This window comes from Hypanus sabinus, chromosome 20 (assembly GCF_030144855.1).
Source record: "Hypanus sabinus isolate sHypSab1 chromosome 20, sHypSab1.hap1, whole genome shotgun sequence".
NCBI lineage: Eukaryota > Metazoa > Chordata > Chondrichthyes > Myliobatiformes > Dasyatidae > Hypanus > Hypanus sabinus.
In genome coordinates this window covers 42,062,989-42,079,004 of record NC_082725.1, presented here as the reverse complement: position 1 = coordinate 42,079,004, position 16,016 = coordinate 42,062,989, and the positions used below count along the sequence as shown (strand labels likewise).

At 43.2% G+C, this 16,016-nt stretch overlaps 1 protein-coding gene across 1 annotated transcript in view; it reads right to left on the bottom strand.

Moving 5' to 3' along the window:
* The window catches only part of LOC132378462 (ankyrin repeat domain-containing protein 33B-like), a 49,486-nt gene extending 34,018 nt beyond the window's left edge, over positions 1–15,468 (bottom strand). The window contains exon 1 of the mRNA XM_059945395.1: positions 13,437–15,468. Coding sequence (XP_059801378.1) covers positions 13,437–13,784 — 348 coding nt within the window. The 5' untranslated portion in view covers positions 13,785–15,468. The remainder of the gene's footprint in view (positions 1–13,436) is intronic.
* Positions 15,469–16,016: the final 548 nt, after the last annotated feature.

Below are 16,016 nucleotides of genomic sequence, written 5' to 3'. Positions count from 1 at the left end.
ATTCCAGGCAGCTGTCCAAATGAATGGCTTGTATAACAAATGAGAAAGAATAAAAGGAGACAGCACACAAAGAAGTTTATTTTATTTCATGAGAATTGTGTAGAAAATAACATGCACTGTTATGAATGGCAGTGCTGTAAATGACAAACAGCCACACATCCGCAGTCATTTGTAGAGGTGTCAATGATTACCAATGATTTTAAAACTTAGGAACTTCAGTTCTCCAAATAGACCAGCTACTAGTTGTGGTTGCAGAAGCACATGACTGAACCAAGCTATCAGGTAGCTGATGCACAGCTGTGCAGGGTGAGTGGAATTGCTTGGCTTTAATGGCCAGCTGCTGATGAATGGGAGGGTTGTGTCCCTCAGCAGTTTAGATGCTAATCAGTCAGCCAGTGAGATCTGTAGCAGAAACCCACAGATATACATTTCCAGCAGGCACTAGTCTAACTGTTCATTAGTTCTTGCCTGATCACACTGCTCTGTCAGCTCCTGCACAAACCTAAAGCTGAACTGCTCTTTAGGAATGGTTAATTTACGTAAACAAAAAAAAATGGGGACAATCATTTCAGCTGTTACTCAAAAGAAATCTATACAGGTTGTAAATCTTGCCATTGAGAAACTTGGACCAACTTCTCACAAACATGTTTCCTTCCATCCAAATGATATTATCACCAGATGGCAAAGTAATTCAGTTATAATGTAATATCACAAATTAAGTCAACACTTTATCATATCAGCCTCAGGAAGCTACAACTAGATTAGCTATTTCTTTTTCCTCTCCAGTCCTGCCAAAGGGGCTTGGCCCGAAACATCGTCTGTACTTTCTTTGCATAGATGTTGCCTGGATTTCCAGCAACTGCAGATTTCCTCTTGTTAGCCATTTCCTTGTTGTCTCCTTATTTTTGATATATTTTAATTTCAATATATGTGATTCCCTCATCCGCTTACACCACGCCACCCACCCTTCTCTAATTCTTGGCATTTACCCTAGTAACAAGAAGAATAGCCCTTAACTCGGCAATGGAGTTATCGGGGCACCGTCTTTTGACTATTCTTGTTTTTACGAGGCCGAGTTGCTAGCTCGACGCTCAACCCAACTAGGATTTGAACTTGGGAACCTTAGCTCCAGAGTCTGGCACTGATATTATTGTGCCACCAAGCAGGACACCCTAGTAACAAAAGAAGTTTATGCCTGTACCTTCACCACTATTCAAGGCCCTAAACAGCCCTTCCAGTTGAGACAAAAGCTCATCTGCACTTCTTCCAACCTGGCCTACTGCACTTACTGGTCATGAAGTGGCCTCTTTCACATCAGTGAAAATAAATGTAGATGAGGCCACTTTTTGCTGAGCACCTGCGCTCTGTTCACAATAGGCATCACTAACTTCAGGCTGTGTGTCATTTTAACTCTCCTTCCCACTCCTACATCAACCTGCCTACCCTGTCTTCTCTATTGCCATGGAGAGGCAAACTCAAGTCATAAAGACAACTTCTGAGGTTCTAGTTGTAAACAAAGCAATGCTATGGATTTACCTATTTCAATTTCATGTAACCCACACATATGATATTCTCTCCTCACAAATACACTCTTAGTGTTCTCCCTTTATTAACCTTTCCCATTCCTTTCCTTGGTTTCATTTTCCCATCAACTCCTCCCCATCTGCTTCTACCTATCACTACAAGCCTCTATCACAATGCCCACGCATACTTTTACATAGTGGCTATCTTTCTCCTTCCTTACGGTCCTAACACAAAATTAAGATTCATAATGTTGACTTACACCTTTAGCTTTCACGGGTGCTGCTTAATCCTCTGAGTACGTCCAGAATTCTGTTTTTCATTTAATTTCAATTATTGAGTGTTGCTCAAACTTAAGGTCAAGCAAGAAACTCTCACCCTTCTTATATTTCACATTATCTCAGATATTAAATGTGTTAAGTCAGGTTACAGCAACAGGATTCTTTGGAGATCAGTTTGATTTTCCAAGGGCAATGTTGAGTCATTGGTAAGGAATTCTAATCTTCAAATTTCAAAGTAGATTTTATTATCAAAGTACATATACGTCACAAAACACAACCCCGAGACTCATGTTCCTGTGGGCATACTCAGCAAATCTATAGAGTAGTAACTATGAGGATCAATGAAAGATCAACAAGAGTGCAGAAGACAACAAATTGTGCAAATGCAAATGTAAATAAATAATGAGAACATGAAATAACAACATAAGGAGTCCTTAAACTGAGATCATTGGTTGTAGGAACATCTCAACGGATGGGCAAGTGAGTTTTCTGTTCAGGAGCCTGATGGTTGTGGGGTAGTAACTGTCCTTGAACTTGGTGGTGTGAGTCCTGAGACTCTTGTACCTTCTACCTGATGGATGGGAAAAGAGTATGGGCTGGGTGATGGATGCTGCTTTCCTACAACAGTGTTTAATGTAGATGTGCTCAATGGTTGGGAGGGCTCTACCTGTGATGTACTGGGCCAAATCCACTACCTTTTGTAGGATTTTCCGATCAAAGATATTGGTATTTCCACACCAGGCTGTGATGCAGCCAGTCAATACACTACACATCTACAGAAGTTTGTCAAAGTTTTAGAAGTCATGCCGAATCTCCGCAGACTTCTAAGGAAGTAGAGGTGCTGCCGTGCTTTCTTCATTACTGCACTTACGTGCTGGGTCCATGAGAGATCTTCTGAAACAGTAACACCCATGAATTTAAAGTTGCTAACCCTCTCCACCTCTGAGGCTCCAGTGAGGACTGGCTCATGGGCCTCTGGTTTCCCTCTCCTGAAGTCTACAATCAGTTACTTGGTCTTGCTGACATTGAGTTATTGTTATGAGGTTGTTATGAGGATGTTACTGTTATGAGACCACTCAGCCAAATTTTCAATCTCCCTCCTGTACAGGGATTCATTACCACCTTTGATTCAGCCCACAACAGTGGTGTCATTAGCAAACTTGAATATAGTATTGGATTTGTGCTTAGCCACACAGTCATAGGTGTAAAGCAGGGAGTTAAGCACACACCAGTGCTGGTGGAGATCTTTAGCAGTTTTAGATGGTTTTGGCCTTTTGTGTTACAAGAACAATGAAGTATAGATTACATTAAAGCTGTTTTTCAAAATACAGATTTTCTAAGTCCATTAGTTGATGAAAACTGATGAAGTGTTATCTATAGAAGAGTTTCCTGATAGAACCCCTAGAAGAGATAGGTGAACCTTCTATGTTAATGATTAAAGCAGCCAGCACCAATCAAATTAACAATGAGGATATCAGGATAACTTTAAGCAGGAAACAAAGGAAATTTACATAGATTGGTTGAATGTTTACTAAACTAATGGTTACTATGTGGGTTCCTGCAAGGAAATAACTCTGTCAGCTTTATAACTCAATGATCCCAAGTATAATACTGAATCACGTAAAAGCAGATTCTGACAGAGCAACTGGACAAAATCTGACATTCCACAAGAAAACAAAGCAAACCAGCATTCAATAAATCAAAAACAAAGCTATGTCTTTGTTTGCACGGAAGTGGGGTCCTTCAGCTGGCTTCGGCAATAAAAGTGATCATACACATGGTGTGATGTCATCTACTGATGTAGATTATAGAGTAATTTTATGAATTTCTCCTAATATTGTTCCACTCCATCAAGGACACCTATCTATCTACCCTGCACCTATATTTAGATAAATCAAACCATGGGCTATGCTCCTTCTCATGGTGTACAAACAGAAACATGAAATCCAGTACAGAAATTCATATAGTCCAAGGTTGTGGATGAGCTTCTACTCAACTGCTTTGAGTCTGTAGGCTGATCCACGTTCAAAGACCCAGCAGCTAACCTGGATGAGTATGTCACCACCATCATGGACGAAACCAAACAGTGATAAGAGGATTTTGTACTAAAGATGTCAATCCAGACATTCCCTACTGAAGTCCAAGTCTGCAACATTCAAACCTTGTTATCCTGCCCTACACAAGAAATCAAGACACGACCTCTGTAAAGCTATCAGGGCTGCTAAAAGATAATATGAGTCTAAAATTGAGATCTAGAGAAGCCATCAGTTGTGGCAGGACTACAAAACAAAGAAAGCCAGGCAGCATTGTTAATAACAGTGTATCCCTTCTCAATGAGCTTAATGCATTTTATGGACGTTTTGAATGGAAAGGGAATGGAATATCATCATCCATCCTGAAAGTGTTCAATGTATGTGTATCCACAGTCACCACTGCAGACATTAGATCAGCCTGCAATACTACAGTTCCAAGCAATGCATCTCTACTGTCCCAGACCTAGGACTTCCTCCCAGAGCATAGAAAGGGGATGAAGAGCCTATTGATTCCCAGAGGCGAGCATCACCAATAGCCTGTCCTGGTCCAATCATGTAAAAGCCAATGGCCAGGGAACTATACAAACAACTTTTACTTCCTCAGGAAGCTAAAGGAATCTGACTTATCCTTATTGACGCACCATAGAAAGCATCCTGTCTGAGTGCATCATGACTTGGTATAGCAACTGCACTGCTCAAGACTACAAGAAGCGACTGAATTGTCTCCACGTCTCACTGCCTGAGTAACACAGCCAACAATCAAACACCCCACTCACCCCAGACATTCTCCTGCACCCCCTCCACATATGGTAGAAGATTTAAAAAAAGCCTGTAAATATACCACCAAGCTCAAGGACAGCTTCTCTTCTACACTTATAAGACTATTAAAGCATCCCCTAGTACAATAAGATGGATTCTTGACTCAGTCTACCTTGTTAGAGCCTTGCACATTATGGTCTCCCTGCACTGCACCTTCCCTATAACAGTAACACTTTACTCTTCACTGTTATTGTACAAATTCAATGCAGTCATACGATTAAATGATTTGTATGAATGGCTTGCATAGCAAAGTTTTTTTTAACTGTACCTCAGTACATTTAGTAATAAACCAATTTATCAATGTATTTATCAATTTAACAAGAACCTTCAGATGCCAGGAGTGTAAACCGGGGATGGGATCATCTCATCCTATGATTTTCTCATCCCTAAAAATTAGCAGAGGAGAAGTCAATAGTTATATAACATCTAAATTTCCAGTATCTGTTCCAAATATCTCATTTGACATGAAGTAGAAATTCATAAATGTATTTCTATGAACCTGCGCTAACCAGTGGAGTTAAAATTATTACTTCAGGTTTAAGTGAAAGGAGGTGAAATATTATTTGCAGTATACTTTTATTCAGTAAGTGGAATCAAGTTATAAATAAATACTGACAAAATTATATGCAATATCTTCTTTCCCCTTTTGTTGGAACTCAGGTTCAAGCCACACTTTAGAAAACTCAGCAGCTAACCCAGGCTAATATTCTAGTGCAGCAGTGTTCTGCATTGTTGGTGAAATATGCCAAAGAGAAAATCAGTAGCTATACGACCCATAACTCAATCCTATCTAGTACCAGATTTATTTTCTCTCTCCCTCTCAACTGGCATAATGAAATCATTTATTTTCTTGTGCATGTATATGTAACATACTGCTAATGTTGTAGGGCATATAAGTTTATGGCTTTCGATAGAAGCAGTTCTGCTGCTAGTGTTTGGATTACTGTTAAAGATAAGGGCTTGAGATGTTCATGCTTAGGAATGTTGTGGATAGCGGAATTGGGAATAGGTTCTAAAGAACGCTGGGAGGTTTTTCTGACAGATACTGGTGTAGGTCAAAGTCTCTTTTGGCAAGAGCTGGGAGAAGATTGGAGGGAAGATGGCTGAGGATGCCATCCCTGCTGCACAAGATGCTTTGTGTAGATGAATGGCTTCAAGGGAGAAGGACCAATACTCCCGTGGGGAAGCCTATTTGTTTAAGGAGGATTTTGAGATGATGGTGTTTACTTTCATGCAGATTGTGGGTCCAGCACACGAGTTAAAAACAACTTCAAGATAAGCTCCAACTTATGTGCACATTTGGACTGGGTTAACTGTAATGGGCCCTTTTTATTTTTTCTTTTTGTTTTCCTACTAACTGTTCAATAAAGCTGACATTTGTAAATATACTCTGTAATTGAAAGCAGTGCACAATCTGCTATTTCTTGCTGACAGCTAATTGCATGGCAGCAGTATTTACACAGCATTCACACACATATGGGACATCCTAACCTCCCGGGTATGGTGGGACCCAAGTCATATCGACCCTAGACGCACAGAGTCTGTGAAAGGTGGCTGTTAGTGAGGGGCTAACAAGCTGCATCTCTAGAGGTGCCCAGTTAAAAGGGCTTTCATATAATTTACATTCATTTGTGTTTGTCATGTTTACAGTGTACTGTGCTGCTGCAAAAGGATAATTTTCATGGTGTTTATTGGCTGGGTATGTACAGCTATGAGAATAAGCTTAAATTGAAGTTGAAAATTTGTAAGAGCATTCCTACGAACCTGCTCTTTCCAGCATATAACAATCTCAAACCAAGGCCTCAAGGATCCATACTAGAAATGGAAAAGAATCCCAACAACCCATGTGAAAAACCAGGGGATCACTTTGAAAATTTCATTTATTGTTGCCTCACCCAATCAATTGCTTTCCCCTGCCCCAACGACAGTCCATTCCAGATTCTCTCCTTCTCCTAATACAAGTACAAAAACAGGATCGCAGTACAGCAGTAGCACAAAGATAAAGCCTCCTGATAAGGATCTCAGTCCGAAATGTCAACTGTTTACTCTTTTCCATAGATGCTGCCTGGCCTGCCAAGTTCCTCCAGGATGCAGTGTGTGTTGCACAAGTAAGTACATCCTGCCAACTCTTTGGAATAATTTTACCCTGAAGGTTATTCCTACTTTCCTTCAAAGGTTTCTTTCCATCTATGCTATCACTGCAGACACAATCTCAGTGCAGAGTGCCACAGGCAACGTCACCTCCCCGATGATTTTATTAAACTTCCACACCACAATGCTGCATCTCTTAAGCTTTCCACTGGAATGAAGCTTGTCTACAGGACAACCCATGTCATCTTCACTTCAACTCCTGAACTGAGGTTACCCCAAATTCAGTTTTCAAGCCGAAATATCCATGTCATTGTTGCATTGAAGCAAACAAGTAAATGGGCCTTAAACCTATCGTTGCAAAAATATCTTCTACCAACCCGCCCCGCTGTACAATGCCAATTCTGCGAAAGCCCTCCCACCCTCCAACTATAAAGAAATGCAATGAAACAGTAACTTTTTCCTCCCTCTCACACAAGCCACTGTAGCGCAGTGGTTAGTACAACGCTATTACTACTCAGGGTGTTCCGGAGTTCAGAGTTCAGCGCTGGTGCTCTTCTGTAAGGGGCCTCTGTACACTCCCCCCCCCCCCCCCATGGAATGTGTGGGTTTTATTTGGGTCCTTCAATTTCCTCTCACAGTCCAAAGACGAGGTTTAATTGATCATTGTATAACGTCCTGTGATTAGGTTAGGGTTAATCGGGTTTGTTGGGGGTTGCTGAGGCACCGTGGCTCGAAGGGCCAGAATAGCCTACTCCATGCTCTATCGCTAAATAAATAAATAGATAAGTAACTAAGTAAGCCAGCCAGCCTTTGGTCTTGAACACTTGCCAGCATATATATCAACTTAACCAAATTAAGAAGTTAGATACAATGATGATTAAGTCTAGGTTGGAAAAATATAGTAGATAATTCAGGACAGTAAAAGATAATTGAAACATTCAAGGACAATAGCTCTTTGAAAGTCGTGCTAAATTAGTGCTTGCTGTTTCCCCTCCAGCTGCCTGACACTTCCAGACCAGCCCAGTTTGGACACACCCTGTCGGGAGCAAGGATATCTGCCTCAAAATCCTAACCGCAGGCTGCAAGCCAGAGAAGGGGTATTTGAGGAGCATCAATTACAAGAAAATTACCTTGCAGATACCCAGAAGTTTATTCTTTACAACCTCCAAAATAAAACAGCAAGATCCACAGATCTCAACTAAGTGTATACTGGGCTGGTGGATTAATATTCCTCTGCAATGACCTTAAGTTCGCTCTGAAGTCCCCAGAGCACAGAAACTTTCATGAGTAACCAGAGATTCTAAAGAAACCACTAATAGTTTCCAGACACAGTCCTGACTACATGTATAAACAGTTTCCTTGTCTACTTTTATTATCATCTTGGAGTAAAATATATCACTATCCTGGAGATTTATCCATCTTTAGTCCAATTGATTCCCTCTGTCACAATTTTAAAAGAAAATTAGCTCATGTAGAAAAAAAATACTCTGAAAGTAAAAAAGACATACAATGGTATGCAAAAGTTTGGGTACCCCCGATCAAAATTTCTGTTACCATGAATAGCTAAGTGGGTAAAAGATGGCCTGATTTCCAAAAGGCATAACGTTAAAGATGACACATTTCTTTAATATTTTAAGCAAGATTACTTTTTTTTATTTCTATCTTTTACAGTTTGAAAATAGCAAAAAAGGAAAAGGGCCCGAAGCAAAAGTTTGGGCACCCTGCATGGTTAGTACTTAGTAACACCCCTTTTGGCAAGTATCACAGCTTGTAAACGCTTTCTGTAGCCAGATAAGAGTCTTTCAATTCTTGTTTGGGGGATTTTCGCCCATTCTTCCTTGCAAAAGGCTTCTAGTTCTGTGAGGTTCTTGGGCTGTCTTGCATGCACTGCTATTTTGAGGTCTATCCACAGATTTTAGATTATGTTTAAGTCAGGGCCATGGCAAAATCTTCAGCTTGTGCCTTTTGAGGTAGTCCATTGAGGATTTTGAGGTGTGTTTAGGATCATTATCCTGTTGTAGAAGCCATTCTCTTTTCATCTTCAGCTTTTTTTTTACAGACGGTGTGACGTTTGCTTCCAGAATTTGCTGGTATTTAATTCAATTCATTCTTCCCTCTACCAGTGAAATGTTCCCCGTGCCACTGCCTGCAACACAAGCCCAAAGCATGATCGATCCACCCCCGTGCTTAACAAGTTGGAGAGGAGTTCTTTTCATGAAATTCTGCACCCTTTTTTCTCCAAACATACCTTTGCTCATTGCAGCCAAAAAAGTTCTATTTTAACTTCATCAGTCCACAGGAGTTGTTTCCAAAATGCATCAGGCTTGTTTAGATGATCCTTTGCAAACTCCTGACGCTGAATTTTGTGGTGAGGATGCAGGAAAGGTTTTCTTCTGATGACTCGTCCATGAAGGTCATATTTTGCAGGTGTCGCTACACAGTAGAACAGTGCATCACCACTCCAGAGTCTGCTAAATCTTCCTGAATGTCTCTTGCAGTCAAACGTGGGTTTTGATTTGCCTTTCTAGCAATCTCTCGAGCGGTTCTCTCAGAAAGTTTTCTTGGTCTTCCAGACCTCAACTGACCTCCACTGTTCCTGTTAACTGGCATTTCTTAATTACATTACGAACTGAGGAAACGGCTACCTGAAAATGCTTTGCTATCTTCTTATAGCCTTCTCCTGCTTTGTGGGCATCAGTTATTTTAATGCTTAGAGTGCTAGGCAGCTGCTTAGAGGAGCCCATGGCTGCTGATTGTTGGGACAAGGTTTGAGGAGTCAGGGTATTTATAAAGCTTTGAAATCTGCATCACCTGGCCTTTCCTAACAATGACTGTGAACAAGCCATAGCCCTAACAAGCTAATTAAGGTCTGAGACCTTGTTAAAAGTTATCTGAGAGCTCAAATCTCTTGGGGTGCCCAAGCTTTTGCATGGTGCTCCTTTCCTTTCTTTCCACTCTAAAATTGTACAAAACAAAAATAATACACGAATCTTGCTTAAAATGTTGAAAAGAATGTTACATCTTTAAATTTATGACTTTTAGGGATCAGTTCATCTTCTACTCTTAACTATTCACAGTAACAGAAATTTTGACCGGGGTGCCCAAACTTTTGCATGTCATTGTATGTATCATATTTTATATTGTTAAAGGAGAATACTGTTTTTTTTTCACAAAGTATAGTCAACGAAGGGCAGAACAGGCTATATTTCTAAATTAACAAATCATTAGCACAAATTCATATAGTAATGGATATAAAACACAAGACTCAAAAAGCAACATCAACCTTAAGATCAAGATCAAGATCAAGATCAAGATCAGGTTAAAGCTGAGCATAACTTTGAGCCAACAGGAGGGGCTGAAAATTAACACCAAAGGGCCTTTGAAGTAAAATTCACCATTACTCCAACATGAGAAGCTATTTCTGCCACTGCTCAGAGATAAACATCCCAGTTTAAAAGGCATGGATCCTGGAAGAAAGTAGCAGCTGAATACAAGGAACCACACTGTTAAGAGCAATGGAAAAGAAAAATATCAGTAAGATTGAGCACATAGTAGAAACCGTGTGGACAGAACTGTACAAAGCAGGGCTCAGGGATGCCCAAAGCAGTATACATAAATGCGGACATCAGAGCATTTTGTCATAAAAGGTGGAGCAAATCCACAGTAGAAACTTAATTTTTTTTTAAACTTAATCCACAGGACATCCCTAGTATGAAAGTTATCCAATGCCTTGAGTATATTTGGGGGCACTTCTGAAATAAAATATGACTGAACCAACAATTGAATTGGCCAGCTCAGATTTAATCACAAGCAACATGCCCAAATTAATCAATATGGGAATATCTTGCCAACAGTGACCAAAATTCATGAATTTTCAAAAACAGTTTGTTAGGAAGAGGAGTGAGTCATGCACCAGACCTTAAAATCTGGTTTTGTACAACTGACTGGAATGATGATGAAATCTGAGCAGAATAGAATGGGCAGAACTTTTGACAGAAAATACAGATAAGTGCAGGAAAGATACACAAAATGCTGGAGTAACCCAGCAGGCCAGGCAGAATCTATGGAAAAAAGAATAGTTGATGTTTCAGTCAAAGACCCTTCTGCAAGACTGGGCAAAAAAAGCTCAGTAGATTTAAAGGGGGGAGGGAAAATCACAAGGTGATGGGTGAAACCTGTAGGGCAAGGGATGAAGTAAAGAGCTGGGGATTTGACTGGTGAAAGAGATACAGGGCTGAAGGGGCAGTCTGATAGAGGAGGGCAGAAGACCATGGAAAAAAGAGCGGGAGGAGCACCAGAGGGAGACGATGGGTGGGCAAGGAGATAAGGTAAGCAAGGGGAAGGGAGGTGGGGAAAGGTGAAGAGGGACATTACTGGAAGTTTGAGAAATCGATGTTCATGCCATCAGGTTAGAGGCCACCCAGATGGAATATAAGATATTGTTCCTGCAACCTAAGTGTGGCCTCATCAAGACAGGCCATGGATAGACATACGTGAATGGGAATGGGAAGTGGAATTAAAGTGGGTAGCCACTGGGAAACACCACTTTTTCTGGCAGATGGAGCATAGGTGCTTGGTGAAGCAGTGTCCCAGTATAAATCGGGTCTCACTGACATACAGGAGGCCACACCAGGAGCACCGGATACAGTAGATGACCCCAACAGATTCAAAGGTGAAGTGTCGACTGACCTGGAAAGACTGTTTGGGGCCCTAAATGGTAGTGAGGAAGGAAGCATATGGGCAGTTGTAGAACTTGTTCCACTTGTAAGGAAAAGTGCCAGGAGGAAGATCAGTGGGCAGGAGCAAATGGACAAGGAAGTTGCACAGGGAACAATCCCTGCGCAAAGCAGAAAGTGGGGTGGGAAGAGAATGATGTGCTTGGTGGTGGGATCCCGTTGGAGATGCCAGAAGTTTCGGAGAATTATGTGCTGGACGCGAAGGCTGGTAGGGTGGTAGGTGAGGACAAGAGGAAACCTATCCCTGGTAGGATGGAGGGAGAGCAGATGTGCATGAAATGGAAGAGATGTGGTTGAGGGAGCATTGATGGTGGAGGAAGGGAAGCCCCTTTCTTTGAAGGAGGACCTCTCCATCATTCTGGAATGAAAAGCCTCATCCTGAAAGCAAATGCAGTGGAGGCAAAGGAATTGAGAGAAGGGGGAAGGTTTTTTTACAAGTAACAGGGTAGGCCAAGGTATAGTCTGGGTAGCTGTGAGTCAGTGGGTAAAGCAGCCCTGGTCTACATGACTTAACCCTATAATCTTTCCACCATCTACAAATCACAGTTCAGAATCATGGTTGAGAAGTCTCTGCTTGCCTGGATTGGTGGAGTGCCAACTCCCCTCAAGAAGCACAACAGCTTCCAGGGCAACGCCAACAAAATGCAGGCGGAACTCAGCAGGTTCGCAGCTTCCAAACGAAAGCAGCACACTAGACTGGTACCCTTTCACCCCCTCTGAAAATCCATTCCCTCCACCACTAGCACACAGGTAATACAACCTACACACATAGGAACTTTAGTTCTGAATGTTATTTGCTTACTTTTTATTGTTTACACAATTTGTTGTTCATTTTGCATATTGGGTGCTTTGTCATTTTTTTCAAATGGGTTCCATTTGGTTTGTTTTGTGGCTGCCTGTAAGGAGTCAAATCTCAAATCTATAGGGTTTATACTTTGAACTTTGATATTCAAAATGCCCTGCAGCAGCAAAGACTAGCAAATTTCTGCAGATGTACGGCATACAGCACTCCGTCTGGTTACATCACTATTTCTGTTTTTCAATTTTTTTTAAACTTAATTTTTGGCTAGCACTTTACACTGCCACAAAACATACTTCACAAAACGTCAGTGATACTAAACCCGATTCTCTAGCTAATCACCTAGGTTGCACATACAGCACCTCCCCAAACCCCAATCTTTACCAGCAAGAATGACAATCACAGCAGATGCACCTACACACATTTCTCTCCAATTTGTGTACCATCCTGATCCTTCGCTAGACCTCCCTTCCTCATACTGCTGTGGGATTCGTCAAAGGGAATGCTGCAATTGTAAATGGCCACTTCTCAAGGTACCTAGAGATGAGAAATGAATGCTAATGGTCTCCAACCTCCCAAAATGAATAAAAATTAATAAGACAAGTGGATATTAACATCACAAATATGTCTACAAATGTTTTAAGGGAACCACAGACTCACTTAATAACACATTCAAATTGTAGTTGGAAATTGAGAAGCAAGAGATTTGCTAACAATGCAAAACAATACAGAGGACAGGAAAGTAAGGGGGCGGAAGTCAGAATTGGGGGGAAAGGTGAGGCGTAAGGTGGATGGGTCCCTCAATTGTTCTCACCTAGCACCTGCCAATTTTTACTCCTTCCCCTCACCCCGCATTCTTATTCTGGCTTCTGCTCCCGACGGAGGGTCTCGGCCCAAAGCGCCGACTCTTTTTTCCCTACAAGTACGGTCACTGGCTCGGTTGCTGCCGCAGGAGCCCGGCAGCATGTACACGGGTTTGGGTGGCGTGCGCATGTGTACAGCGCCTGAGAGTAAACATGTGCAAGTCAATGAGTGTGTGCATGTGTCCGGACACGCCGGGCACAACACAAGTACTCCAAAACTGGGCGTGCGAGAATGCGGCTGTGTGTGTGCGTTGAAGCATAGAGTCCGGTACAGCCTAGTGCCCCTCACTTACCCTGCCATTCCTGTCCACCTCCATCACCTCCGGCTCGCTCAGGTCCCCGCACATCAGTTCTTTCAGCCCTACGGCGTTGCAGGTGGCGCAGGCTCGGTAGAAGGTGAGCGGGCCCTCGGTCGCATTTGAGATCTCGCTGCTCAGGGAGCGCAGCTCCGGGGGGTAGAAAGAATCATCCGACAGGACGCTGCAGGTGTCCGACTCCGACTGCTCGTCGTCATCCTCCTGGATCTCGGTGCCCGCATCCTCCCACTCGTCCTCGGGCAGGTGCTGAGGGCATCCGACGGCGGCAGGGGACCCGCTCCCCCCGGCCGGCTGGTCGCCGACCACCTCCCTCGTTAGCAACATGCGGGTCGGCCGCTCGCCCGCCGTGAGCTCGGCAACAGTACGAGCGCCCCGGGAGCCGGCCTCATGGGCGGGGCGCGGGCTAGGCTGAGCACGACCGTGTAACGGCGGCGGCTGCTGGGCTGTGGTGGCAGCCCCGGGCCAGGGGCAGATCTTGGGTCGGAGTGCAAGCTCTGCGATGTAGTGAGGCGCTAAACCGGGCGGAGTCCCGCGTCCCGAGGCAGGGGGGTGGGATCTTGCCCGTATCAAACGGGGAGAGGGAGGTCGCGGCTTGAGCCGGAGGCTACTTCCTTCGCTCAGCCCCGTCGCGTCGCCTATGCTTCATCATTGTCGTCGCCCGTGGTTGGCACTTCTTCCTGGATCTCTGCTGTCCCGATGTCGGTCGCCAGTCGCGATCCGCTACAACTATTGCCTAAGCACGTGGACGTAGAACTAACAAGCGGGTCGGAACAGACTCCGATCACTTAATCCGATCAGAGGAGATTGCAGCACAGGTTTGAAGTCCAGCGGAGATTTGGGACGAAGCGGAGAATTTACGGTACATGGGACTGGTCCCGAGGCGGTGTGGCAGGTACCGGCTCTCTCAACCCGCTCGCGTCTACACTGATAGAGCAACTGGAACGCCTCTGGGAAATCCCGACCCGAAGCTCCAACCCTTCCTAACCGCAGGCTTTCCGCTCCACTTTGCGATAACCCCGCCTTCTCGGCATTAATCTCACTGTCAGTATCACTTGCTTCCAGCCCTGGCATTAACTTCTTTAAATAGCGTTACCCCTTGTCCAGCAATGTTAGTACTCTGTTCACAGCCATTACCAAATGTCTCTTAGTTACCTCTGACATCCTACCATTCCTCGCTCCTCCCACCCCTTTAATCCTCGTGTCCCATCGCTTCCTATAAACCTATTACACCATCCTTCTGTCATATCCCTTGTGTTCCTCAGTGGTCTTTTTCCTCCCCTGCTGAAACTCTTCCCTGTTAACTATTTCCCTGCGGTAGGTGGCCACCCAGTACCCAGACTACAGTACCTCTGTATTCTGATCGCTATCATTCCGTTTTCTCTTCCACTGTACTATTTAATTACCAATCCCTTCTAGTTATTCTGTGTCCAATTATTGTCTTCGGCTCCTTTACCATTCCCGTCCTCCTTGATTTCCATACCCCCTCTCCTCCCTGCGTTCTTCCTCGCCTAAACTGCCTGTCACGCCTCTATTTCGCTGCTCATTACCCCCATTTATTCCTTCCCCCTCCCCGTTTCCTTCTTAGAGACGCCAGTACCCGTCATCAAAATCCCCTGCCCATCGCGGTGTTCAACAGTTGGTTTCCAGTGCTGCTCCGAAGCCGGGATGGACTGCTTGGTGCTTTTTTGGGGAGGTGGAGGGTGGAAAATTCAAGTGTTTTTTTAAAAACCTATATTCTACCCACGCAGTGTTGTGTATTCGGTTCTTTCGTCCTTTCCGCGTGATTAGTTTTTGTTTGAATATTATGGATGAAGGAATGGTGCTTTTTGAAGAGCAGTTGCAGACAATTTTTGCATTAAAAACGCCTCAGTCAGTGGTGAAGTGAGTGCCCTCGACCTCAATCTGCCATTGACACGCTTCCCGGAAGATGCACTCAACGGACGACTAACAGAATGCTGTCTACTTCTCGAATTTTACCGTTTGTCTGGGGACCTTGAAATAAATAGTTTTACTTTCGTGTTTGCAGAGGTGCTTCCGTTTACATCATGAGCCTGTAATTTAAAAAAATAATAAAATTACAGTTGTGGGTAACGACTTCTAACAGATTCTGAATTGAAGATAAACTAGTGTTTATAGTTTAAGACCGTGTAATTGTTTATTCCTTCAGATAATGTGAGGGTGAGTCAGAACCTCCACAATGACGGACATAAAAACTACGTGATTACATCCTCTTCTGAAAGCAATTATCCAGTTTAGACTTAACAGGTTAGTCAGCAACAAGAGATTCTGCAGATGTTGGAAATCCAGATCAACAGACACAAGATGCTGGAGGAGCTCAGTAGGTCACCCAGGAAATGAAGGATCTCAACTGTTTATTTCTCGCTATAGATGCTGCCTAACTTGCTGAGTTTCTCCAGCATTTCGTGTGTGTGGCATGAGGAATCCTGTATCCTTTATTATGGACATCTCTGCCTTACATGGATAGATACTTTATCGATCCCAAAGGAAATTACAGTATTACGGTAACATTACAAATGCACAGATATACAAACTTTA